Raw genomic sequence first — 25,402 nt, forward strand, 5'->3', positions numbered from 1 at the left:
CCAAGACGACATGCATACAGAAGTACTGAGTGAGATGCTTTGCAAGCTAAACCTCCATGCTAAAGTAATGATTTGAGTGCATGGATGGCACCCTCTGGTGGACACATGATGGTTTTGCTGAGCTTTGACTGACAACAAAAAGCCTGTCATCATTTACTCAACCTCAGGTCATTCTAAATCCATTTGACTCTCTTTCTTTCATGGAGCACAAAATAAGATTTTTAGACAAATGTCTTATTTACCATTTACTTTCATTTGGGTGAAGGTCAAACAATGCAACAAATTTAATCTGAGCCTGTGATGATCTATTCGTTGGTGTGAACAATTCAGGAACATATTTGTTAGGGCCCATTTCACTATTAACTTTGTTTGTTTTGGGATTTTTAGACTGATTTTTGCACAGTATCTGACATGAATAAAGCCAATTCTGTGGAGAGCAGATACAATTTCAGTAACAGTGTATATTTATTTATTTTTTTGTCAAGATATCTCAGTAGAGAAAGAGTACATTGACATCACACAGAGACAAAGTTAAGAATATATGAGATAGTTCCATTTATTATCATAAAGTTAAAAAAGCAGTTCAGCCTATTCACCACTGGGAATCCGAAAATAATAAGTAACTGACAAAGGCACGTTAAAAACCAATACAGGAAATATAAACACCTTAGCATGACATAAAATTAAATCCATCCACACCAGAGATTATTTATCTTTGAATACTTGGTTATGAAAGAACTCCATAAAATAAATGTCCCTTACAAAATAGCAAAAAAATCTCAAGCTCTGTTGAATTTATTTTTTGGAGAAGTTGAAGCTGGAGTAAGAAGGAGCATCTGTGTCATCAGTAGAGGCGGCTGGGAGCAAGAGAAGCCCTGTGGTCGGATCCCTCTTGCATCGTGCCATGGCTTCCTTATACGTGATCTTTTCCTTCTTGATCGGATCGATCACATTCTTCACAAAGGTGGATTCATCCTGAAGTTGCTTGGCCACAGATGCGTCGATCAATTTTGCGTCAACAGCATTCTGCAGGCCGACACGACCTGCTTTGTTAGGGTCTACCAGACCACCGGTCAGCAACTGTACCTCCATGAACCACAAGGCACTTTCATTTGGGATCCAGCCTCTGTGAGCTGCTTCGCCTACAGACATTCGCTGTTTGGACACAGGGTCTTCTACACCAGTAAAAGCCTTCTGCGCATTGATGAGCTTGTGAACCTGGGTTGTGTCAATCAATCCACGCTCCGCTGCCTTGTGAACAGAGAACTTTTCCTTCTTGTTCATGTCTACTATGCCTCCTGTGGCAGCCTGAGCTTCCAGAAGTCTCATTGTTGTGTCAAGGTCAATCAGTTTGCGAGTCATGGCACTTCGTACGGACATTCGGCTGTCTGTGGTGACATCCAGAACTCCAGAAATTGGGAAGAGATCTTCTCCACTGGTGATTTGCAATGTACTCAAGTTGCTGTTGCTAGAGTAGAACGAGCGGCTATTCAAAGTGGAAGTTGTGTGTGTTGTACTTGAATCAGGGAAAGTCACTGGTTTCTTCTCCCCTGCAACCAAAAGTGCAAACTCTGAAATTGACATTTTACCATCTCTATAGCGCTGAAGGTCGTACTGGGTCAATCGGCCATCTTGCAGAGCTGTCTTGACAGAGTACTGCTTTCCACTTTTAAGGTCCTGCAGAAGAGTGGTCTCACCTTCAGGACCAGTGGTTGTGATTTCCTCCCAACTGCACTGAAGCTCCTGAAGGTGAATGTACTTATTGCGATCTATGAGACCCTCAACATAGGCATCGTAGGCTGACATGTCTTTGCCAGTCTCTGGATCCAGAATAGTGATTTTGGTGGACCTATTGGACTCTCTGGTATTTGTCTCAGAATTTTGTGTTATCAGTACTTGTTTCTTCAGCTCTATGATAGTGCTTTCCCGTTGGTGGATTCTCTCTTTCTCCTCCAAGATATCTCTTTCCAGACTCTGGATCTCTGTGTCAAGCTTTATGCTTTGTTGCCTGATGACTTCTGTTCTCTCACTCAAGAGTTGGGATTCATGTTTGAAATTCACAGTGATCTCCTGCTTTCGAGATTCTATCCTTCTCAACTCTTTAAGAAGTTCATCCCGCTCTTTCTTGAGTTTATCCCTGTGTACAGTCAAGGTGGTCTCTTCTTGAGAATAATTTGTTCTGGTTGTCTGAATTTGAGTTATTTTGGTGGTAATTCTCTGAATTTCTTCTTCTTGGAGGACTCTGGCATTCCTCGCCTGGGCCACTTGTTTTCTGAGACTTTCTCTCTCTGCCTCTACAGTTAGGTCCTGCTCCACCCTGATGATCTCTTTGTATATTGTCTTCTCCACAGATTTCTCTTTGGTAAGTGTTTCAATCCTGATTTTGAGGTTTCTAACATCTCTTTCCAAGCGGGTAATGACAGTACCCTCATTCTCCATTTCAGTGCGGAGCCCAGTGATTCGTTTGTCAACAGTAGGGTCTCTCTCAACTTTCAGAACCTCTTCAATGACAATCTTTTCCTCAACAGGTGTTGGACAGGTCTCAAGCTCATAGATCCTAGCCTTAATTTGTCTAAGCTCTGTCTCTAGGATGACCTTCTTCTGCCGATCAGCATGCTCCAGTTTTCCCTGCAGTTCCAGGACTAGGGTTCTCATTTGCTGCAGCTCCACCTCCAATTGTCTTCGAGTCTTAATTACCTCTTCTAAAGTCTTGACTAACCTCTCGTGAGCCAGAATCTGATTTTGATCTTTCTGGTGGCGCACTATTTCATGTATTACAACCCTTTCCTCTGGCTTCTGTCTCTCCAGTATAATGTACTTGTTTTGAAGGTCATACACATGTTCCTCCACCGTTCGCCGGAGTTGAACTTCTTCACGCACTTCCCTCCTGAGTCGTTCGGCTTCCTTTTCTACAAGTGGGTCATTTTCATACTTAATCAGTTCTTTGGTCACCACTCTCATCTCCACTTTTGACCTTTCAGTCTTCCATTCATCTCTCTCCTTGCGTAGACGAATAACCCGATTCATAGTAGAGTCATATTTGGTTCGTAAAATGATGAGTTGATCGTTCAACCTCTTAATTTCTTTGACGACCTCAGGGCTCCTCTCTTCTTTCACCACTTCCCTAGTTACCTCCTTCAGCTCGACCTTGGGTTTCTGGGAGCGCAGGGTCTTGAGGTCCACCATAATTAAGTTTATTTCATGCTCTATGCTAGTACGCCGTCTGCTAATTTCATTCAGTTCATTTCTTAGTCGTCTCAGTTCCACCTCTGTCTCTGGGTCAATTCTGTAGATCTCATTGATAATCTCCTTAATCTCTATCTTTTGTTTTATCGCCTCCACCTGGGTGTAGCGGAGCTGAAGGCTAGAGTATTCTTGAATCAAAACACTGTTCTCTCGTATCAGTTCTTCCAGGCTTAAACGGAGACTTTTGGACTCTTTTAGGAGCTCTGCATCCTGCTCAACTCTCTTCACCTCCTTTATGACAATTTTTGGTTGGATGGATGGGATAATCCTCTCCAAATTATTGATCTGACTCCTGATGTGGAATATTTGATCATTCAGGGTCTTACACCTAATACTATCATCTGAGATCTGGTTCTTGAAGCTAATTACAGCTTTTAGCATTTCTGGATCTTTTTCCAGCTTGACAACCTCTTTCAGTACCACTCTCTCTCTTATCACTGGCTTCTTTTTCTCCAGGACTGTGATTTCCGTTCTTATTCGCACTGTCTCACTTTCGTACACTCGAATTTCCTCTCTGAGTTTGAATAAGAGCTCTCTGATCCTAGCTGCTTCAACGTCCAGCTTGGGGTCACGTTCGATCTCTGTAAGCACCTTCATGACCAATTTGGGCTTTATGACGATCCGCTCATTTTCACGACTGACAATTTTCTGGTTGACAAACTCAATTTCTGTGTGCATTTCAGAGCGTTTATTGATCTCCTCAGTTATCCTCTTCTTCAGTATTTCCACTTCGGCCTCCAACTTTGGATCGCGGTAGTAATGCACAATCTCCTTTTCCTCCAACCGTTCCACACCTCTACGGCTCTTGAGGGACATCATCCGTTTACTGTACGTTGACAGATCGTGCTCCGCATGAATGCGGCGAGAGGATTCCTCAGCAAGCTCTCGCTTCATGCCATCCACTTCCTCATTTTCTCTCTGTTGACTTTGTAGCTGAAGTTGTTGCTTCACTACCACATGGTGCACAGTTTGTTCATTCTGTTCATGGGAAACAAATAAAGGATATGCTAAATCACCAACAGTGACCACATCAACACTGTACTTCTAGCTACATTTAAGAAATTCTGTACCTTGTTTATGAGCTCCTTGGCCAAGATTACTTGATTCAGAAGTTGATAATTCTCTGCTGACATTTCAGAATAAAGTCTCACAATTTCTCTTTCCTAAAAAAGAACCAATTACATAGACATTTGAACATGCACTTAGACATGTAATGAATTTTCCTTGATCAGATTAATAATGCTTTATTATCATGGCAGAGTAGCCTACTTTCTTCTGCACAGCCTCAGCAAGGGTAGTGGCTTGAAATCTGTTTGCATTTATTTCCGGTTTTCCCAATGTGAGGCGGTATTTGTTAGAATTCACCTCATACTCCTGCAGACATAGCAACAATGGAATATTTCACTCGGAAATGAATTTGAATGGTACAGTATTATGGACATAGGCACAGCAAGATGGTCTACGTACGTTAAGAATGCTCTGCAGCTCATGAGAAACTTTTACAAGCCGGTCTACATCCTCCGCCTTTCTCTTGATGTCTTCAACCGCTCTCTGCAACCAAACAGCAAAATACAGACTTGCTTAAATTAGTGGTCAGACAATTCTTGACTGGCCTTATTTACAATGAAATGCATAAAAATTTTAAATAAGGTCAAAATGTGGGCAAAAAACACCTAATACGAACCATCTGAGAGGTTTGTTTGGCATAGATTTGTGATGCACTATCACCAGCCCAAACCTTGTTATTGGGCATATTGTTCATGAAAACAAAGATGGAGTGCACAGCGCTCTGGAATTCTAGGTTCTTATTGGCTGCCTCTTGCAGAAGAGCTGCCCTGAAAAGCAAAGGTTACGGATTCAGTACTCAAATTGTAAAATGAAGAAGCATTGTAAGAAATGCAAACATGTCTAAAAGTAAACAAAACAAACAAGAAAAGGTATTCTTTACCAGAGTATGAAATCTTACCTATGCTCTAGCTGGATGTTGATGTTGTAGTAGCGATTCCTCAAGCGTTTGACCTCTGACTCTTGGTAGCGGATATCAGGGCAGTACTCCTGGAAGCTCTTCTGCAGGGAGCTGCTGGCCTGCTCTGTCACTTCTAACTCATGGTTGAGCTGCTGAATATCATCTTCCTTGGAGGCAACATCATTACTCATGTTCTAGGGAGAAGACAATACCAGACACCAAAGCTCATCATTGCTATGTTTTGAATTTGAGATACACTGCATGGCCACTAAATTCCAGTAAAGACAAGTCTTAACGCTACAGCATACAATGGCATTCGCTCTTTGGCAAACAGTTTGTGGAGAACCCCTCTTTTTTTAAACTAAACAATGCGTCTGTGCACAAAGCGAGGTTCATTACTGAGTCTGGTGCCGAAGAACTGGACTGGCGAACTATAACGAGTCACTAAAATGGCTGACTACCTGTATCTGAACGGAGTGGTGGCGTATGATACTGGGCTCATCCAAGATCACATTGTCTGCAGCTAATTGGTCTTCAAATGCAGACACAATATTGTCCACCTTCTTAAATTGTTTCTCCAGGAACATGGCGGCTGTGGCTCTGAGGAAATAATCTCAAGTTTATTCCCATTTTTTGAACATATTTTCCATAGAGGAACTCATAAATATACATAGAGCTTTGCACAAGCATCCCAGTTGGTCCCACAAATCCTGAATACATAGTTACGTTTCTGGGTGGTACAATGGCACAATGATATATGGTAATACTATGGTACGTTGATATAGCACTGTATGACTACCACATTCATATACCATAGTATTTGCATGGCACTCCAAGATACTTCAAAGCATGATGTTACTATAATGTTAGTGTCCAAACCAATGGTATTACCCAAAAAACTCAATACCATAGTAATTGAAGTAACACTTATGCAAAAGGCAAAAAACTAAATATTTACTGTAAAGTTCACGTAAACTGTAGCGGTTATTCTTACTTCTTATTGTACAGATCAGTAAGGGCTGTGATGTCATCAATCTTGTTGTTGGCGATGGACAGTTTCTGAGACAGGGTGGCTGCGGTCGGCCCCAGGGGTTTCTCTAATAGCAGAGGCTGCAGGTCCCTCTGAGCGGATGATTTCTCTGCCTCCAGATTTCTCAGAGCCACAACAGATCTCTGGAGATATTAAATCAAACAATAGTCTCTCAATGTTCGTTCATGTTTAAGACTGACATCCTGTCACTGAAATAAAACGTGCCTCTATATGACATATTTACAGTAAATATATTTTTTCTGACACATATGAAAACTTAAATACATTACAAATCTAGGGCATTAAAAAACAAGCTTTTTCTTTCCGTAAAATCCAGTGTCCGTTCTTACCTCATGATCTCGGATCCTGACAGATAGATCACCAATGGGGTCAGACCGCTGCAGAGGAGATCTTATTCTGTTCAGCACGTCCTTCTCTAGCTTCACCAGGTCTGCAATGATCCGATCCAGCTGACTGGAGATGACTCTGGCCTTTGAGTTATCAGGGACTGTTTCTACAGTGGCTGCAGAGAGAGAATAATCACATATCCACAGGATATGATCAAGTAGAGATACATCACAGCTCTCTGTTTAAAGTCAACATTAAATCAAAACTGGCTTTGTTTACTCTCTTAATAGATATTCCGGCTCTTACTGTGCTGGATTCATCAGTGCACAATGTTACAAAGTAAGAAAATGTTTGACTTTGTAATATTTCATCAAAATTGAATAACTTTCTCTGCCTCTGAAACAAATGATCTTCTGTGCTATTTTTATTAACCAATAATATCATAGCACTGCAATTTACACTGAAGATTATTTCTCTTAAATGTGTAATTTTACAGAAGTTAAATCCATTGCAAAGGACATTTAATACTTTTTTATGGGGAAATGTATATTATTCATAAATAAAATATATTATTATTATTTTTATTATTAGAGGTCAAGCCCCGAAGGGGCGAAAGACCCCTATTGTTTTTGTTAGTTTTCCTATTATTATTATTATTCCACTTCTTCTTCTTCTGCTCTTGAGTCTATGGCAGCCCATAGAACCGTTTGCGGGAAAGCTTGGAAATTTGGCACACAGATATGTTACCATCTAGCGCCACCAACTGCCCAAATTTGCACTCACTTTTTTAACTGTGAGTGCTTTTTTTCTCTGATTCCTTGGCTCAAGCCACTTCGATTGCATCCTATGATGTAATTTTCCATCATGAAAAAAACTACTTTTTCCAACTCTTCCTAGACTGTTTGTCCGATTTGCATGAAAATTGGCCTGCATCATTAAGAGTCACGCACAACAAAAAGCTATTCACAGATTTTTTATAAACCATACCTTTTTTGAATAGCGCTTCAACGAATCTGACAAAGAATGCGCAAAATTTAACTTGAGACAGTATCTCCGTAATCCTTTGAGGGATTGGGATGAAACTTTGTACGTGTCCCAAGTCCCGAGCTTACCTGCAGTGTTTTGGCACACTGTCCCCTACTGGTCAGATGATAAAAAAAATTGCTAATTTGGCTTATAACTCTTGAATGCTTTCTTGCATGATAACCATTATGCCCAGATAGTACCTCAGCAGTTTCAGAACAGTGCCACATACTGGACAAAAGTGAACTAGTTATTTTTATTTATTTTTTTAATAAATGGGATTTTTTTATGATTGAAAATGTACTTTTTCTTACTCCTCATACACAGTTCATCGGACTCTAACCAAAAACATGTCACAAAGCTTCTTTTGCTGCTCATGGTGCCGATAATTGGCTTGACCCCGGTATCGCTGCTTGCAGCTATATTTATTATTATTATTCGATAATGAACTAGATTTTTCTGGAGTGGTCCATTGTGATGAACAGGAGGGAAAATAATATTAATAAATTAAATCAACATTTTATAATTATTATACTAAATTACAAACACTTAATAATTATTGATAATTATTATTAATAATATTTATATATTATTTTATAAAAATAATTAACTAATTTAGTGGTGTAATATCTAGTGGAGTGATGCATCACAATGAACATGGAGGAGAAAAATGTTTTTATCATATATGTAAAATAGTATAATTAATATATTCAAATTACATTATTATTAAATACGCTATATAAAAAAAAAATACTCAGTGTGCATTGCCCCATGATGACAGGGTGTTGAGGGCACAAACCTGTTCTCATGACCCGCACAACTTCCACGCTGGTCGTCCTGGCCTGTGCCTGTAGAGCAGATCTAGTCCGCTTCAGATCAGCGAAATCTCTGCTCAGACTGAACACAGGAAACAAAACAAAAATGAGTTTATGATAAAATGTAAAAAATGAGTAAGGAGCTCTGAGTCTGCACTTCCTGTGTGTCAGGATCTTACCTGTCCACTGTGTCAATGGCAGATGAATCAGGTGGTGGGATGAGGAAACAGACTCCTGGAATCACCTTCAACTCTCTAGTGCTGGATTTCACCTCCCAGTTCTCCTCTCGTGGACTGGACACCAGTGTGTACTTATCGCCTCGTCTCACGGAGTCCTGATAGACCAACAGACAATATATACAGTGAACGAATTATACAATGTGTATATTTATGTACAACTCTTAGGTCAAAGAACACTTTGGTTTCCATGTGGCACTATGTCTCGTGCAGTGCGCTTGATGCAAATGTAGTCATCAGAACAGTTCGAACAGACAGTCCGAGCACAGCTCGTTTTTCCAAGACACACGGAGAGGCCGCATTAGTACGCGTCATCTGCACATGTGCCTGAGTTGGTGGTACTATGTGCCTAGCGCATCCGTCAAAACAGTATACATTTTTAAAACCCTTCATCAATGAACAGTAATTTCGTTGACGAGGATAACACTCGACCAGACTGCCAAATGTAAATCTTGTAAAAAATGTAAAAAACAATCGTACTTATTTTTCCAAGATCATAACTGGAGCGCTGAATTCAACATGCATTGTTGTGAGGTCATGTGACAACAATGTAGCATGCAGTACTACTGTTTAAAATATTAATTGTGAAATAACGTCTGCTTCTTCACTTTTTATAAAATAAAATAGTAAGCAGTATGCAATTTATACCGCATACTAGCCAACCTCCTAAAACGAGTGTGACTTTAGTTCGCAAATAGGCGAATCGGACAAACTTGTAATATAACTTTTGTGGTTACGTCATTTGATAAGGTTTCTTATGTAATACGTACATTTACATTTCATTTAGCAGATGCTTTTATCCAAAGCGACTAGCAATATGAGAAATAATTTGACGTAAGTGATTGATCTTAAAGAGACAGTAACATAATGAGTGCTGCATTACAACGTTTCAACTGCATTAGAAAAGTACAAGCCAAGACAGAGATTAGAGTGAAAAAAGGTTTATAAGCGCTCATGGAAAAATGGTGTCTTTAGCCGTTTTTTTGAAGACAGAGAATGAGTCTGCTGCATGTACAATTGTCCTATTGCAACGGTTTAGTAATTGTATTACATTTTTCCCAACTTTCTCAATGTTAAAGTTTTAATCGGGGGGCAAACACCCTGTAATTCACACCTTGGATATGTGGAATTTAGTATGATATTTTACAGTAAGTATGTGTCATTAAAGTGTGTTGTAGTTTGTTACCCTCTCTGTGCTCCAGTCACACAGTGCAATGACACTGACGGGTTTATTTGCGATAGTCCGACGCAGATGTAGAGGAGCGATAGTGGTGCACAATTCTCTCAGATCCACCAGTCGCTGTTCGTTCCTCGTGATGGCTCTCTCTTCTCCCTGAACACACACAAACACACATATATGCAATTATTCATCATTCACAATGTAGTAACAGCTCATGCATTCAACCGGCTACTGCGTAACACTGCAAAGCATCTGTCGAGAACAACTATTAATCTTAGTTTCGAGGTGATTTAATGAAAATAACATGACTGTGGCAACATCTTTGCCAGTCTCTGGTGGTTTCTAATACTTTTTGCGGCACATTCGTGCTGAAATGTCCACTGTGTGGCGCTAAAAGCGAGTAAAATCTTCTACCAAACAGATGAGGTTTTTAAAGTTAATGCTGTACAACAAAAACTGACCTCCCTACCCTAAACCTTAAACCTAAACCTAACTGATAGAGTCGTGGGAAAGCATTTTGTGCTGCTTCTATGACACTTTCGACTCATGTGTTAACTCGCTTGCTCTTCAGGACTTGTACCCCGATCCACTACATCACCAGTACAGCGCTCTATCAGTTGAGCTAGAGCACAATCTGATCGCACTTGAACGAGCTTGCAAATGTAGTAGATTATGTAATGCAAACGTTAAAATAAGTAACACGGAATGACACTTCATGAATTTGCTTACAATATATAAAATAATATAATAAGTGTATTAACCGGGGCAGGGCTGGACTGGGAAGATCAATTGGCCCGGGATTTTACATGGCAACTGGCCCAACTGGGGGGGGGTCGCTGTCCTATTCTACATATCGCGGGGCCGTTTTGTTGTCTGTTATGTATAACGCGGCGGCTCATTTTAGCTTATCGCGGCCCATTCGGCACATTTCGTGCCCGACCCACCGGCCTGCTCGGTTCTCCAGATGGCAAGTCCACCCCTGATTGGCCCCAAAGTGCGTCGGCACATCGGGAAAATGCACGGTATACCAGATTTCCAGCCCAACCCTGAACCGGGGGCCTGGGTAGCTCAGCGAGTAATGACACTGACTACCACACCTGGAGTCGTGAGTTCGAATCCAGGGCGTGCTGAGTGACTCCAGTCAGGTCTCCTAAGCAACCAAATTGGCCTGGTTGCTAGGGAGGGTAGAGTCACATGGGGTAACCTCCTCGTGGTCACTATAATGTGGTTTGCTCTCGGTGGGGCTCGATGTGAGTTGTGCGTGGATGCCGTGGAGAATAGCATGAAGCCTCCACACGTGCTACATCTCCGCGGTGATAAGATGCGCGGATTGACGGTCTCAGACGCAACCCGGATCGAGGCGAGTCACTACGCCACCCCAAGGACTTAGAGCGCATTGGGAATTGGGCTTTCAAAATTGGGAAGAAAAAAAAAGTGTATTAACCTCCAGTTGCAGCAGTATCTCATGGTTGCTCATGTTTTTCAGTACTGATGGTTCTGTGGTGGATTTGATTCTCTTCAGGGACTCAATAAATGTCTCCACGTTCAGCTGATACTAGAGATAAACACACACACACAAACGGTTAATTGGTCAATAACACAACAATCATTATCTGCATCTATAAGTTATTCACAATGAATACCTGAATACACCTCTACTAAGTTCAAAGTAAATGTGACAGTTTCTCTGGTGTTACTGTCTGGAGACTGAACAAATAAATAAATAAGCTCACATGTTGAAAATGTATTGTTGGCATGAGCGTTTGTCCCGTGTAGCTTCATTATAGTCTGCATATATATATATTTTATTTGGCACAAGATTACGCCGGATGCCCTTCCTGATGCACCCCCAGTGGCTGGAGGACTCTCACTCACACGGGGCATTTTAGAGTCTCCAATTCACTTAACCTGCATGTTTTTGGACTTGTGGGGGAAACCAGAGCATCCGGAGGAAACCCACGCAAACACGGGGAGAACATGCAAACTCCTGTTGTTGGCATGACTAATCTTTTTAATTAGTTCTTAAAAAAATCAAAGACAGCTGGTGTTACCAACATGCAGTCATTTTGTTGACTATAAAAAGCCAATTAAATGCGACCTTCAATTATTTTGGATTCAGTTACTTTAATTGGACCCTTTATTGTTTTGACATTTTTATGAAAAGGCTAATTTTATTCAGTAACCCAGAGAAAACGTTTTTAGCTTGAATAAATAAAATACTTTTGAAATGAATGATTAAGTTATGTACACTCTCACATTAAGATGCAATTAAACTTCTTTTTAAATGTCATTAAAATCATTAATAATTGTTTTTTTATGCTATAAAGTTATTTTTTTAAATTAAGAAACTAAATTGGACACAAAGATTACATTTCTACTGTCTTGATTTAAACAAGTTTTAAACAAGATTTGTTTTTTTAAAGATTTATCATTTTTATCACCCCAGACAACCTTATTTGTCAATGACCCCAATATATATTAACATGAATAAATTATTCATCAAATATTCATTGATTTTAATTATATTAGTGGTGTTGATTATAGTAATGTTACCATGTTAAGTGATATTTAATATTGTGACTCACTTTCTTGTAGTCCTCCACATTGTCCAGGTGTGTATCCTGACACATGCACAGATCCAAGAAGCGCTGCCACTCGCTCTTCACGTCCTCAAGGCACGCCTGAATCATACACACATGTTCACTGAATATAAATCAGACAGATTTAAATCACATGCAAATAAATGACAACAAGACTCCCTCAGAACAATGAATGGATGAATGGATAAGTGAGTGAATGACTGGATGAGTGAATGAATGAATGGATGAATGACTGACTGGATGAGTGAATGAATGACTGGATGAGTGAATGAATGAATGATTGGATGAGTGAGTGAATGAATGGATGAATGACTGACTGGATGAGTGAATGAATGAATGACTGGATGAGTGAGTGAATGACTGACTGGATGAGTGAATGAATGAATGGATGAATGACTGACTGGATGAGTGAATGAATGACTGGATGAGTTAATGAATGACTGGATGAGTTAATGAATGAATGAATGACTGGATGAGTGAATGAATGATTGGATGAGTGAGTGAATGACTGACTGGATGAGTGAATGAATGAATGGATGAATGACTGACTGAATGAGTGAATGAATGACTGGATGAGTTAATGAATGACTGGATGAGTTAATGAATGAATTAACAAATGAATGACTGGATGAGTGAATGAATGAATGGATGAATGACTGACTGGATGAGTGAATGAATGACTGGATGAGTTAATGAATGACTGGATGAGTTAATGAATGACTGGATGAGTTAATGAATGAATTAACAAATGAATGACTGGATGAGTGAATGAATGACTGGATGAGTTAATGAATGAATGAATGAATTAACTAATGAATGACTGGATGATTGAATGAAATAATTAATTAACTAATGAATGACTGGATGAGTGAATGAATGACTGGATGAGTGAATGAATGAATTAACAAATGAATGTCTGGATGAGTGAATGAATGACTGGATGAGTTAATGAATGAATTAACAAATTAATGACTGGATGAGTGAATGAATGAATGGATGAATGAATTAACTAATGAATGACTGGATGAGTGAATGAATGACTGGATGAGTGAATGAATGAATTAACAAATGAATGACTGGATGAGTGAATGAATGACTGGATGAGTTAACGAATGAATTAACAAATGAATGACTGGATGAGTGAATGAATGAATGGATGAATGACTGACTGGATGAGTGAATGAATGAATGAATTAACTAATGAATGACTGAATGAGTGAATGAATGACTGGATGAGTTAATGAATGAATTAACAAATTAATGACTGGATGAGTGAATGAATGAATGACTGACTGGATGAGTTAATGAATGAATGAATGACTGGATGAGTGAATGCATGAATGAATGACTGACAGGATGAGTGAATGAATGACTGGATGAGTGAATTAATTAATTAACGAATGAATGACTGGATGAGTGAATGACTGACTGGATGAGTGAATGAATGACTGGATGAGTGAATGAATGAATTAACGAATGAATGACTGGATGAGTGAATGAATGACTGGATGAGTTAATGAATTAATTAACAAATGAATGACTGGATGAGTGAATGAATGACTGGATGAGTGAGTGAGTGAGTGAGTGACTGGATGAGTGAATGAATGTATTAACGAATGAATGGCTGGATGAGTGAATTAATGACTGGATGAGTGAATGAATGACTGGATGAGTGAGTGAATGAATGACTGGATGAGTGAATGAATGACTGGATGACTGGATGAGTGAATGAATGAATGAATGAATGGATGAGTGAATTAATGAATTAACGCATTAATGATGATGAGTGAATTAATGAATTACTGGATGAGTGAATTAATGGATGAATGAATGAATGGATGAATGAATAAATGACTGGATGAGTGAGTGAATGACTGGATGAGTGAATGAATGAATGGATGAGTGAATGGATGAATGGATGAGTGAATGGATGGCTGGATGAGTGGATGAATGAATGGATGCGTGAATTAATGAATGAATGCATTAATGATGATGAGTGAATGAATGAATTACTGGATGAGTGAATGAATGGATAAATTAATGAATGACTGGATGATTGAGTGAATGAATGACTGGATGAGTGAGTGAATGGATGACTGGATGAGTGAGTGAATTAGTGAATGAATGACTGGATGAGTGAGTGAAAGGATGAATGAATGAATGAATGAATACCCTTATAACAGATGATCCAGGGTGTCTTTTGAGAATGAGTGCATCAGCGTCATCCGTCAGTCGGTTCACCTCTCGCTCATGAGTCAACAGGCCGTTGTTCTTAAACCTCTGCACACCAAATACATTTACACACATGAGTAACAGGGTAAACTCTCTCTCTCTGTTCATCCTCTATGTCTCTCTCTCACCTCGTACTCCATGTGTACTCCAGCACTGTCGATCATGCGGTCACTCAAGTCTCTCTTGAGGATTTTGCGCTGTTGTTCATTCAGATACAGCAGCTCTTTATTGCAGCCATGCATGAAGTCATACAGAGATGACAGATCCTGCCGGCGCTTCAGAGACACGTCCTACACACACACACACACACACACACACACACATTATTACAAAATACAGGTGTGTCCCATGATAACAGGGTGTTGAGGGCACAAACCTACTACAAAACTACTAATCAAACATTTATAAAAAATACATATTTTATCGTTTTTAAAAAATGTATTTGATTTTTAGGAGACTTTACCAGTAGATCTGCGTACTGCTTCTGAAGACCAGACGAGTTTTCCTGTTGGGAGACATTTAGGAAAGTTATTTTTATTAAATGTGCGACAGCTTTAAACAGCACCTGCTCACATTGAAAAATAAGAAAAAGAAATAAATATAAAAAAGAAATGGTGTACATGCTATATTCATTTAATTTACTTATTGCAATGTGTTATTTTAATTTATTTAATTTTCTATTCACACTTTTCTTTATTAATGGTTTAAATAATTTTGTAATATATTTTTTTATTTCTTTTTCTCTATTTACTCGTTTTATTCCCATATCTAAACTCGTAGTTTAAAACTACACACACAATAAAATGAGAAAAGTAAACAGACAAAAATGAAGCACTGACCGCGCTGGAGTCCAGTGCCGAGCGATACGCCTCCATCTGCTTGTGCAGGATATTATGGGATGTGATCTGTTGCTCCACATCAGACAGAGATGGGCCATAATCACCTCCCACAATCAAACTCTGAAACACACACACACACACACACACACACACACACAATGTTCACTCTTGATGACACACATGAACTATAATAACAGATTCTGTAAATGGTTCTTTACAGATTAATGTTCATTTAATGTTCTTCAGATCAGTGTTTTGGTTTCTGAGATGCTTTAATAAAGAATAAAAACTTAAAGTCAGACTGTGAATATCTTTTTGATTTCTCAATGCAAAAAAACTAAAAAAAAAGCTTTCTTTTCCAGTAAAAATATCTTAATTAAAAAGAATTAGTTTAAATATATATATATATATATATATATATATATATATATATATATATATATATATATATATATAATAAGTATAATAAAAAATAATAAATAATTATATTTATTATACTTATTATATAATAATTATAAGAAATAAATAATATATATGAACATTTATTTAATTATTAAATGTAATAAAAACATTTCTCAATGCAAAAAAAAAAATATTTTCCAGTAAAAGATCTTAATTAAAAATAATTAGTTTATATATATATATATATAATTTAATTTATTTAATTATTCAATTTAATAAAAAAAAATCCTTTGAATTAAGTTTATTGGCCAATAGTTTTTAATTGTTTTAAGCATAAATGTCACTAAATTTATTGAAATATTTCTTAAATAATAAAAAAAAAACATTTTAAAATGTAATTTTAGAAAGTATTAAAACATTTGAGTAATTAAATATAATATAATTAATAATTAAATAATGATTAATAATAATATAATGAATACAATATTTGTAAGTAAATATAAAAGTAATATTTGTATTAATAGTAAAATGAGTAAATATGATCTTGTTTTAAGATATTTAGATATTTTTACTTATTTTCAGAGAATATTTCTTAATTTAAATTCATTGTTTTTTCCGCATTGGCAGGAATTTTTCTCAAGTTCTTTGTACAAAATGTAAAAAAATGTGTGTGTTTTTTGTTTAAAGCAAGAAAAAACTATTTGTCATTTGGGTTTGAAAAATGAATATAATTAAAGATTTTTTCTCTGAAAATAAGTCGTATAATCTTACACAATTTTGTTGAAGAGTAACTTGTTTAAGGATGATGAAATATTTAATTATGAAAAAACTCTAGAGCTGTTTGTGTTTTAGTTGCATGTGTTGCATGTGTTGCATGTGTTGCATGTGTTGGATGTGTTGGATGTGTTGGATGTGTTGCATGTGTTGCATGTGTTGCATGTGTTGGATGTGTTGGATGTGTTGCATGTGTTGGATGTGTTGCATGTGTTGGATGTGTTGGATGTGCTGGATGTGTTGCATGTGTTGGATGTGTTGGATGTGCTGGATGTGTTGGATGTGTTGGATGTGTTGCATGTGTTGCATGTGTTGGATGTGTTGGATGTGTTGCATGGGTTGGATGTGTTGGATGTGTTGCATGTGTTGGATGTGTTGGATGTGTTGGATGTGTTGGATGTGCTGGATGTGTTGGATGTGTTGGATGTGTTGCATGTGTTGCATGTGTTGGATGTGTTGGATGTGTTGGATGTGTTGCATGTGTTGGATGTGTTGGATGTGTTGGATGTGTTGCATGTGTTGCATGTGTTGGATGTGTTGCATGTGTTGCATGTGTTGCATGTGTTGGATGTGTTGGATGTGTTGCATGTGTTGCATGTGTTGCATGTGTTGCATGTGTTGGATGTGTTGGATGTGTTGCATGTGTTGCATGTGCTGCATGTGTTGCATGTGTTGGATGTGTTGGATGTGTTGCCTGTGTTGGATGTGTTGGATGTGTTGGATGTGTTGCCTGTGTTGGATGTGTTGGATGTGTTGCCTGTGTTGCATGTGTTGCCTGTGTTGCATGTGTTGCATGTGTTGCATGTGTTGCCTGTGTTGCATGTGTTGCATGTGTTGCTTGTGTTGGATGTGTTTCATGAGATGCCTGTGTTGCATGTGTTGCATGTGTTGCCTGTGTTGCCTGTGTTGGATGTGTTTCATGAGATGCATGTGTTGCCTGTGTTGGATGTGTTGGATGTGTTGCCTGTGTTGCATGAGATGCATGTGTTGCATGTGTTTCCTGTGTTGGATGTGTTTCATGAGATGCCTGTGTTGCCTGTGTTGCATGTGTTGCCTGTGTTGGATGTGTTTCATGAGATGCATGTGTTGCCTGTGTTGCCTGTGTTGGATGAGATGCCTGTGTTGCCTGTGTTGCCTGTGTTGGATGTGTTGGATGTGTTGGATGTGTTGCCTGTGTTGCCTGTGTTGCATGAGATGCCTGTGTTGCCTGTGTTGGATGTGTTGCATGTGTTGGATGTGTTTCATGAGATGCATGTGTTTCCTGTGTTGCCTGTGTTGCCTGTGTTGCATGTGTTCTTGCACTTGTGCCTGTTTGATGTATTTAATGGATATTTACTGGTGAAGGACTTCATGTTTGATGTCTGCGGTGAATCTGTCTGTCTCTCACCTGTTTTTCAGACAGCAGTTTGTTCAAGTCGATGTCGGGTGACAGATACAGCTCATGCAGCTGACCGTAGAGATCTCTGAACCTGCCACAGTCTTTAGACCAGCGGTCGTGAAGATGAGTGACACTGCAGCACAAACACACACATGTGAGATATGAGCCGAGGAACATGTGTCATGATTCTCCTCTGAGTTTATGAACATTTCTCAGTCGAATTCTATCTGAGCTGGGCAATCATTGAGATATGTGAGCAGGAAGTGATGTCACTCACTCGAGCTCGATCTCATTGACCTGTGGGTGATGGAGTCTCTTGGCTTTGTTCACGTCCAGGAACAGATCCTTCAGTAACATCTCCGCTTTGGACAGAATCTCTGCGACTGCACCGGGACGCTTCAGAGGAACCCCATTACGATCATTCTGTTTGTCCTGATCACAGACAGAAAGACGGGTCAAAAACAGACTGTGAGGATCTTTGAGATCAATTTTGTAAGTTACAAACTGGTAATTACAAGGTTATTATGCTATAAATGTGATTTATGAGGACATTTATAGTGTCCCCATATTTCAAATCGCTTAAAAATCATACTAAACAATGTTTTATTGAAAATGTAAAAATGCAGAAGGTTTTCTGTGAGGGTTAGGTTTAGGGGTAGGGTTAGGTTTAGAGGATAGAATCTATAGTTTGTACAGTATAAAAGTCATTATGTCTATGGAAAGTCCTCATAATGATAGGTAGACCAACATGTGTGTGTGTGTATGTGTGTGTGTGTGTGTGTGTTTGTGTGTGAGTGTGTGTGTGGATGTGTGTGTGTGTGTGTGTGAGTGTGTGTGTGTGTGTCTGTGTGTGTGTGTGTGTGTGTGTTCTCTTGCCTCGTCCAGCAGTTTCTCAGCTTCCAGTATGTTCTTCTCCACCTGATCGGCATTTTGCTGCAAGCGTGTGATCACAGTGATCATGTCATCCGCCTGAGACCTGAATGGAGACAAATATTCATATTCATATATTTATATACAACTGATCACATCCATTATCAAATCAATATCTGATCATGCATACATGACCACTCAGTTGTTCCTCGACATTTGACCTGTATTGATATTGAATTCGAAAATGACTGAAATTTAAAGCTGCTGTGAGTAATTTAATACTTTCTCATATTCCAGTTTAATTCAAGTCATCAGTGAGATGATTACTGAAGAGTGTGAAACACTTTGAGTCTGTGATGCTGCGATTGTAGTGATTATTTAATAATCGTCTGATCACAATTATTTCATTTAACCATGATTATTGTGTAAAATGAAATTAAATAAATAAATACAAAAATAAAATAAAATAAATAAATAAATTAAATAATACAATTAAATTACAAAATTAAATTAAATTAAATTAAATAAAAAAATGAAATAAAATAAAATAAATGAAATAAAATAAAATTTTATTAAATAAAAACATTAAATAAAATGTAAATAAATATATTTAATACAATTATATTAAATAAATACATTAAATTACATTAAAAAATTTAATGAAAATTAAATTAAATATAATTTAAATGTTGGCATGAGTTCCAAAATAAATGGAGAATGGACTGAAACTAACATTGACCAAGAAGAGAGACACATTTGAAGTATTTGGGAATATTTTGATATTAATAATATTACTTTTCCCTGTGCAATATTTTACAAGTTTTAAAGCCTTTTTAATATTCCTTTTTTGTTATGGATTATTCCTAGTTTAATATGAATAAATGACACAAACCTCATGAAGTTTGACATTTTTAATGGCAATTATTAGTTATGAAAGCCCTAAAACAGACAGTTGATCAGCATAATTGCAATTACTCAAAAAAAAACATTTTGTATTAACTAATAAAAATATTATAAATAAATAAATAAGATTTATGCATTAGAATTTCATAACAAAATTAATTTTTAAAGAGTAATTTTTAACATACAGCCAAATATTTTGAGTTTTATGAATTTAATTTAGTTAAAAATGATAAATTTGTCAGCTCAAGTGGTCTCTAGTCTAAGTCAGCGGTTCTGGGCCAGAATCAGCAGCTCAAATGCGATACAGGGTCTTCTGGGGTAAAAGCTCGCTCAAACACTTTCTGCCCTGCCTGAATTCTACATCTGTCAATCCCTCAATCTCCTTTTTAAATCTTCATCCCCCCTCACATATCTTCAGTCTATTGTCCTGAGATTCCTGCTCGGTTACACAAGCCGACACACCTTCTCGAGAGAGTGACAGGTGTCTGGGAGTGTCTTGAGGAATGTGGATTCGGCGCTCTCGGAATTCTTCCTCTTCTCTTGAGGAAACTCCGCAGCAGGAAGAGATTCCAGTTCACCAGACCTGCTTGTTTAGAGGTCACACCATGAGCGCAGGCGGTTCATTCTCTCGAAACAATCAGGCGTGTGGCACTTCTACAACAGCTAAAGGCCACTAAATATCTTGAGCAGCTGGTTTCTGTTGCTCTTTGTGTTTCTTAAGTTCACCCAGTCTTGGGTTTATAAGTGAGTCATGGTAGTGTTATTATAGGAGCCAGCTGGTAGAGCTGTGCAGTGTGTAGACCGCACTCCTCTAGCCTCAAGAGGTGCACTAGCGACTGATGCTAGGAGCTGTAGCCTTTAACCTCCTTGTTAGCAGGCTTGCATCACATGCCGAGACCGTTCGAATCCCGCTCGGAGCGGGTTGAGCAGGACCAGTTACAGTGGTGCCGTGACCCAGATGGGAGTGAGGTTTAGGGGGGTGAGTCAGGGCTGGATTGGTAATCTGGCATACCGGGCATTTTCCCAGTGGGCCGACGCACTTTAGGGCCGATAAGGGGCGGACTGGCCATCGACAGCTACACCCCTCCACCCCCCACCCACCCGCTCAACTTTTGGGCCAGTTTCTATGTAAAATCCCGGGCCGATTTCTCAGGATGTAACGGAAGCCAGCTGGTAGGTAGCTGTGCAGTATGTAAACCTCACTATTCTGGCCTAAGAGGTGCACTAGCGACTGATGCTAGAGGCTGTAGCCTTTAGCGCCCACCTCCCATGCAGGAGACCCCTGTTCGAATCCCGTTCGGAGCGGTTCGAGTAGGAACGGTTACAATTCCAATGCATAGACACTATATGGAGGTGCAGGTATGTATGCTGGAGTTTCAACCATGTAAATATTTTCTTAAATATTTGTTACACCACAAGACTGTAACAAAACTGTGAAAAAGCTGATTAAACCTTGATTTGTTCACCAGTTACACCATCTAAAAGAAACACAATTTTGTTAAAATTGTGTTAATATGTAAAAATATAAATAATAAATTATATATAAATAATAAATATAAGTGTAAACGTTAAGTTAAATATAATAATAATAAATATTGCAATAATATAAACACTGAATATAACTATAAATATGTGTAAAACATTTAGCATAATAATTTAATAATAATAAATAAATACAATTTGATTGTGTAGTAATAAATATTACACAATTAAAAATGTTATGTGAACTGCAAACATTTTAATTAATATTAAATTATATTATTTTATTAAATTAAAATGTTGCCCTCTGGCTGGCGCTACAGAGCACTGAGCACCAGGACATCCCGGCACAGTATTTACCCTCAGGACATTTACCACTTGAACAATTAAACTGCCTCAGGACTCCCCCACAATAATGTACTTACATATCTCATGTAAATGTATAAATCCACTCATATTTAATTCATTAACTGTACAAATTCTGATTCTACATTTAGTTTACATGTCATTTTAATTAACTAATTTAATCAATAATTCATGGTTTGGATGGATTGGGTATTAATTAAAGAATCATTGCAGAAGCTAATTGGTACTTGTTACAATATGTTGCACATTTTCATACTGATAATTAATTATATTCATGAAGAAGACTTGCAGGAAAAAATATTAATTTTATTTTATATATTTATTTCTGTAACAAACACACACACACACACACACATGTACACACACACACACCCACACACACACACACACACACACATATAAACACACACACACATAAACACACACACACACACACACACACACACAAATAAATATTTAAGTACGACCTCTGAATGCACAAGTAGGATGTGGATTATTCCCTCGGAACATGACGTATAAAGAAGTAAAATAGCAATGTTACCGTTAGCTTTATTTTACTGTTAGATGTTCCGCCATCAACAAAGAAATCGCCTAGCAAACAAACTGTGTGACGTTGAGCGATGCTAGGATTGTTCTGCAGGTGTGTGATCAAGGGCATAGCCAGGAAACTACTTTTGGGTGGGCCTCAGTATAAAATGGATGGGCCAAGTTTTTGCCCAATTTTCAATTTTCTTAACAACAGAGAAGCGGCGCATCCAAACAGCTCTTTCAACCTTTCAGAAATGAGTCATTCTGCTTTGTAAATGTTTTATAAATATATATTTTGAATCAAAGAATAATCTCTACTTTTCTGGGTGGGTCTGAGTCTCATTCGGGAGTCCCAGGCCCACCCCGGCCCACCCTTGGCTACACCACTGATACACTCATCTGTTGTACAGTATTTAAAGGTTTTGGTTGAGATATTTGAAGTGTATAAAGTTTAAATCATACTAACATTTGTATTTGTCTTGTCTGATTAGTTTTGTCAATTATCACTGTTGTGGCATCTGTTTTGCATATGCAATGAGACATCAATCTGCGTTCTGTATTTTTAATGAGCATCCTAACATGAGCCGTCTTAATGCAACATCAAGATTTTAGATCAAACTGTATATGAAGATGAAGCGATCATCTGTGTTCCGCAACTGCTGTGTCCTTTAATAAAATATAACGTGCGAGTAAGCGGTACTGCGTGTATTTCATATACCTCATGTTGCATAAAACTGTCCATTTCTATTCAGGTTTTCACCATTTTTTCTTCCTTTTAGCTTGTTTGCGATTCAAAAAACGCCCTTTTTTTTTTGCACATCTGCACTGTGCATTTTAAATAACCCACAATTCATTAAAATTTACATTTTAGTTTACTAAAAAAATATGTAAATATTTAAAATATTTACTTATAATAAGAAAATGTTTTATGCCAATTAAAATCTGCACTCATTTGTATCAATTTAATTTTAATGATCTTATCGCAGTTCATTTAAATAGTCTTGCATTATCAAATGAACATTATCAAAAAATTATAATAATAATAATTATTAGGCTAATTATATTATTATAATAATAAATAATTATCAAAGTACAAACCGACCTCATCTCATTCATTTTCAATGACTGCCGGCGACTTCCGGCAACACGAGCGACGGCCTGGCGACGGCGACCGTTGGCGACCGGATGTGGGCGTGTCCAGCGACCCGACAAAGTTGAGACTTTTTTAACTTTATGCAAATGAAGAGCGACTTTCGGGAGCGACAGCCAATAAGAGAGAAGATGGTAGAGCTCAAATGATCCTAATATTTTAATAATAATTTTAATTGTAAAGAAACAGTGCTGTTTAGACTCTCCATACACACCACTAGCGACCTGACCGCTAGCCACTGGCGACATGCAACGACAAAGTAGCTGTCAGTGTGAACGCAGCTTAAGTCTATATTCCATGTGCTTTTAATGATTTAATTGGTAAGTGTCTGTGTAATAAGCGGGATAATGTTCAGTCAAATGATCTTCATCACAAAATAACCCCCTGCCTGATGATAAAATGTGTCCTGATATCTCTGTCAGATTTATTTTGTGATAATGACCAGCTTACTGTACAATATCCCTTCATAAACCACCCGTGTGTGATTGTGTGTGTGAGATACCACCCGTCCCAGCCATAAAGATCAATCACATCCGTCACTGAGCGTTATCATAAACACATACACACTCCAGTGCTGCATCACTTCAAGGGTAAACAGTTAAATACATACTCCTGCAATTCTTTCTAGTAGACAATAACTTGTAGTATGAAGCGTGTAATGTTGAGCAGCGGTTCCCAAACACGGGTTTGCACACTCAGAAGGGTTTAGAACCGAATCAAGTTAAATAATTCATTTAAATTGAACAGAAATGGCATTCTTCATATCATTACATAATAGCGTTAATAGAGAAACAGCAGATGAACAGAGTGACTGTAACTTACAGGCTGGCCTTCACGGGACTGTACTCCTTCTTAAACATCCTGAGACCCTCAGTCTGGGAGCGATCTGTCTGTCTCTCAGTCTGTCTCACTCTCTGCTGTCCAAGACTCTTGTCTCTTCTGTTATGGGGTTGTCACCTGTTGTGGCTCCGCCTACTGAAACAGGTATGTCACATTCAGTCCCTTCGGGTGGACTGGCAATACCTGTTCCTCTCTGAATTCCTCTTTAAATCTATCGCTCTTCTACATTCAGTTCTTTCTCTTTGCACTGACCTGCACAATACAGTATATAATAATGACAGAATATAGATCAGTCTTGATAGAAGAGAAGTCATTATGGCCAGCTGTTGATCACATGTTGGTCTCATGCAGAATGTGAAGTGGAAGCACTTTTTGTAAGTCGCTCTGGAAAAGAGTGTCATGAATGTCAAATGTCTCAAATGCCTAAAACGAAGACCCTGTCTGTGCTGCAGTTCATAACACATCACAAGTATGCGTTGCATTCTCAATGTTGCCACAAGGGGTGCTATAGCGAGATTAGTTTGGACTGTACACATCTACGATAAGTTTCTCTTGAGTAGATCAAGTGAGTTTATGTCAATATATTTTAAAGCAACTCACCTGAATAATAACACATAGTTTAATGGCACAGATGTTCGAAGGCAACTTTATCATGGTCCAGTTATCGTTTAACTGGACCGTGTATCGGCATACATGCACTTGCATAAAGTATGTTTCGGGCCTAAGCCAGAAAAAGGTAAGAATACTGGCATGGTTAAACATTTTACATGTACATAATGCCGGCTTAATAAGTATAATCGGTGTTACATCATGCATGTAAACAAAAGTGGAGAAATTGACTAGAAGTGCAAATCTGAAAGAACAGATCTGTCAGGGACAAAGTAATTCCAGTACTAAATACTCTAGTTACTTAGTTGGTATTCTGTCCACTACTTTTCCTCACACCTCCAAGACTTTGTTCCGATTCCCGTAAAAATGTGCATGCGCTGTCTAGAGACCCTCATGAAAAAGTTTTGCTAAATGAATCTCTGTTCTTCATTAAACATTTGACTGCAGTTTTCAGTGAAACTGTCCAGTGGGGGCGCCAAAAGCGAGTGAAATGGTGTTTACAAGACAAGGGTTTTAAGATGAAAATTAGATGGATGTTTTATTAGGTAAAGCGTACCTCCCTAACATAAAGCTTCAACCTAAACCTAA

The 25,402-nt window shown here is 38.2% G+C and overlaps 1 protein-coding gene across 2 annotated transcripts; it reads right to left on the minus strand.

Moving 5' to 3' along the window:
* Positions 1 to 533: 533 nt before the first annotated feature.
* On the minus strand, positions 534 to 24,275 carry LOC127648267 (envoplakin-like). 2 transcript variants are annotated; one of them, XM_052132853.1, is made up of 22 exons: positions 24,188 to 24,275; positions 18,946 to 19,045; positions 18,347 to 18,501; positions 18,079 to 18,202; positions 15,516 to 15,635; positions 15,140 to 15,181; positions 14,805 to 14,966; positions 14,617 to 14,724; positions 12,430 to 12,525; positions 11,289 to 11,399; positions 9,851 to 9,997; positions 8,608 to 8,762; positions 8,413 to 8,510; positions 6,593 to 6,765; positions 6,207 to 6,385; positions 5,674 to 5,812; positions 5,213 to 5,406; positions 4,931 to 5,081; positions 4,714 to 4,797; positions 4,516 to 4,620; positions 4,317 to 4,409; positions 534 to 4,224 (listed from the first exon to the last, which is right to left on the minus strand). In XM_052132853.1, exons 1-22 carry the CDS (start codon positions 24,223 to 24,225, stop codon positions 796 to 798), a joined length of 6,003 nt encoding a protein of 2,000 aa, XP_051988813.1. In that variant the 5' UTR covers positions 24,226 to 24,275; the 3' UTR covers positions 534 to 795. The 2 variants fall into 2 exon arrangements, with proteins under 2 accessions (XP_051988813.1, XP_051988814.1); XM_052132854.1 differs by lacking the exons at positions 8,413 to 8,510; positions 8,608 to 8,762; positions 9,851 to 9,997; ... (4 more) ...; positions 15,140 to 15,181; positions 15,516 to 15,635 and having other exon boundaries at positions 6,593 to 6,733.
* Positions 24,276 to 25,402: the final 1,127 nt, after the last annotated feature.

Source organism: Xyrauchen texanus, chromosome 8 (assembly GCF_025860055.1).
Source record: "Xyrauchen texanus isolate HMW12.3.18 chromosome 8, RBS_HiC_50CHRs, whole genome shotgun sequence".
Classification (NCBI taxonomy): Eukaryota; Metazoa; Chordata; class Actinopteri; order Cypriniformes; family Catostomidae; genus Xyrauchen; species Xyrauchen texanus.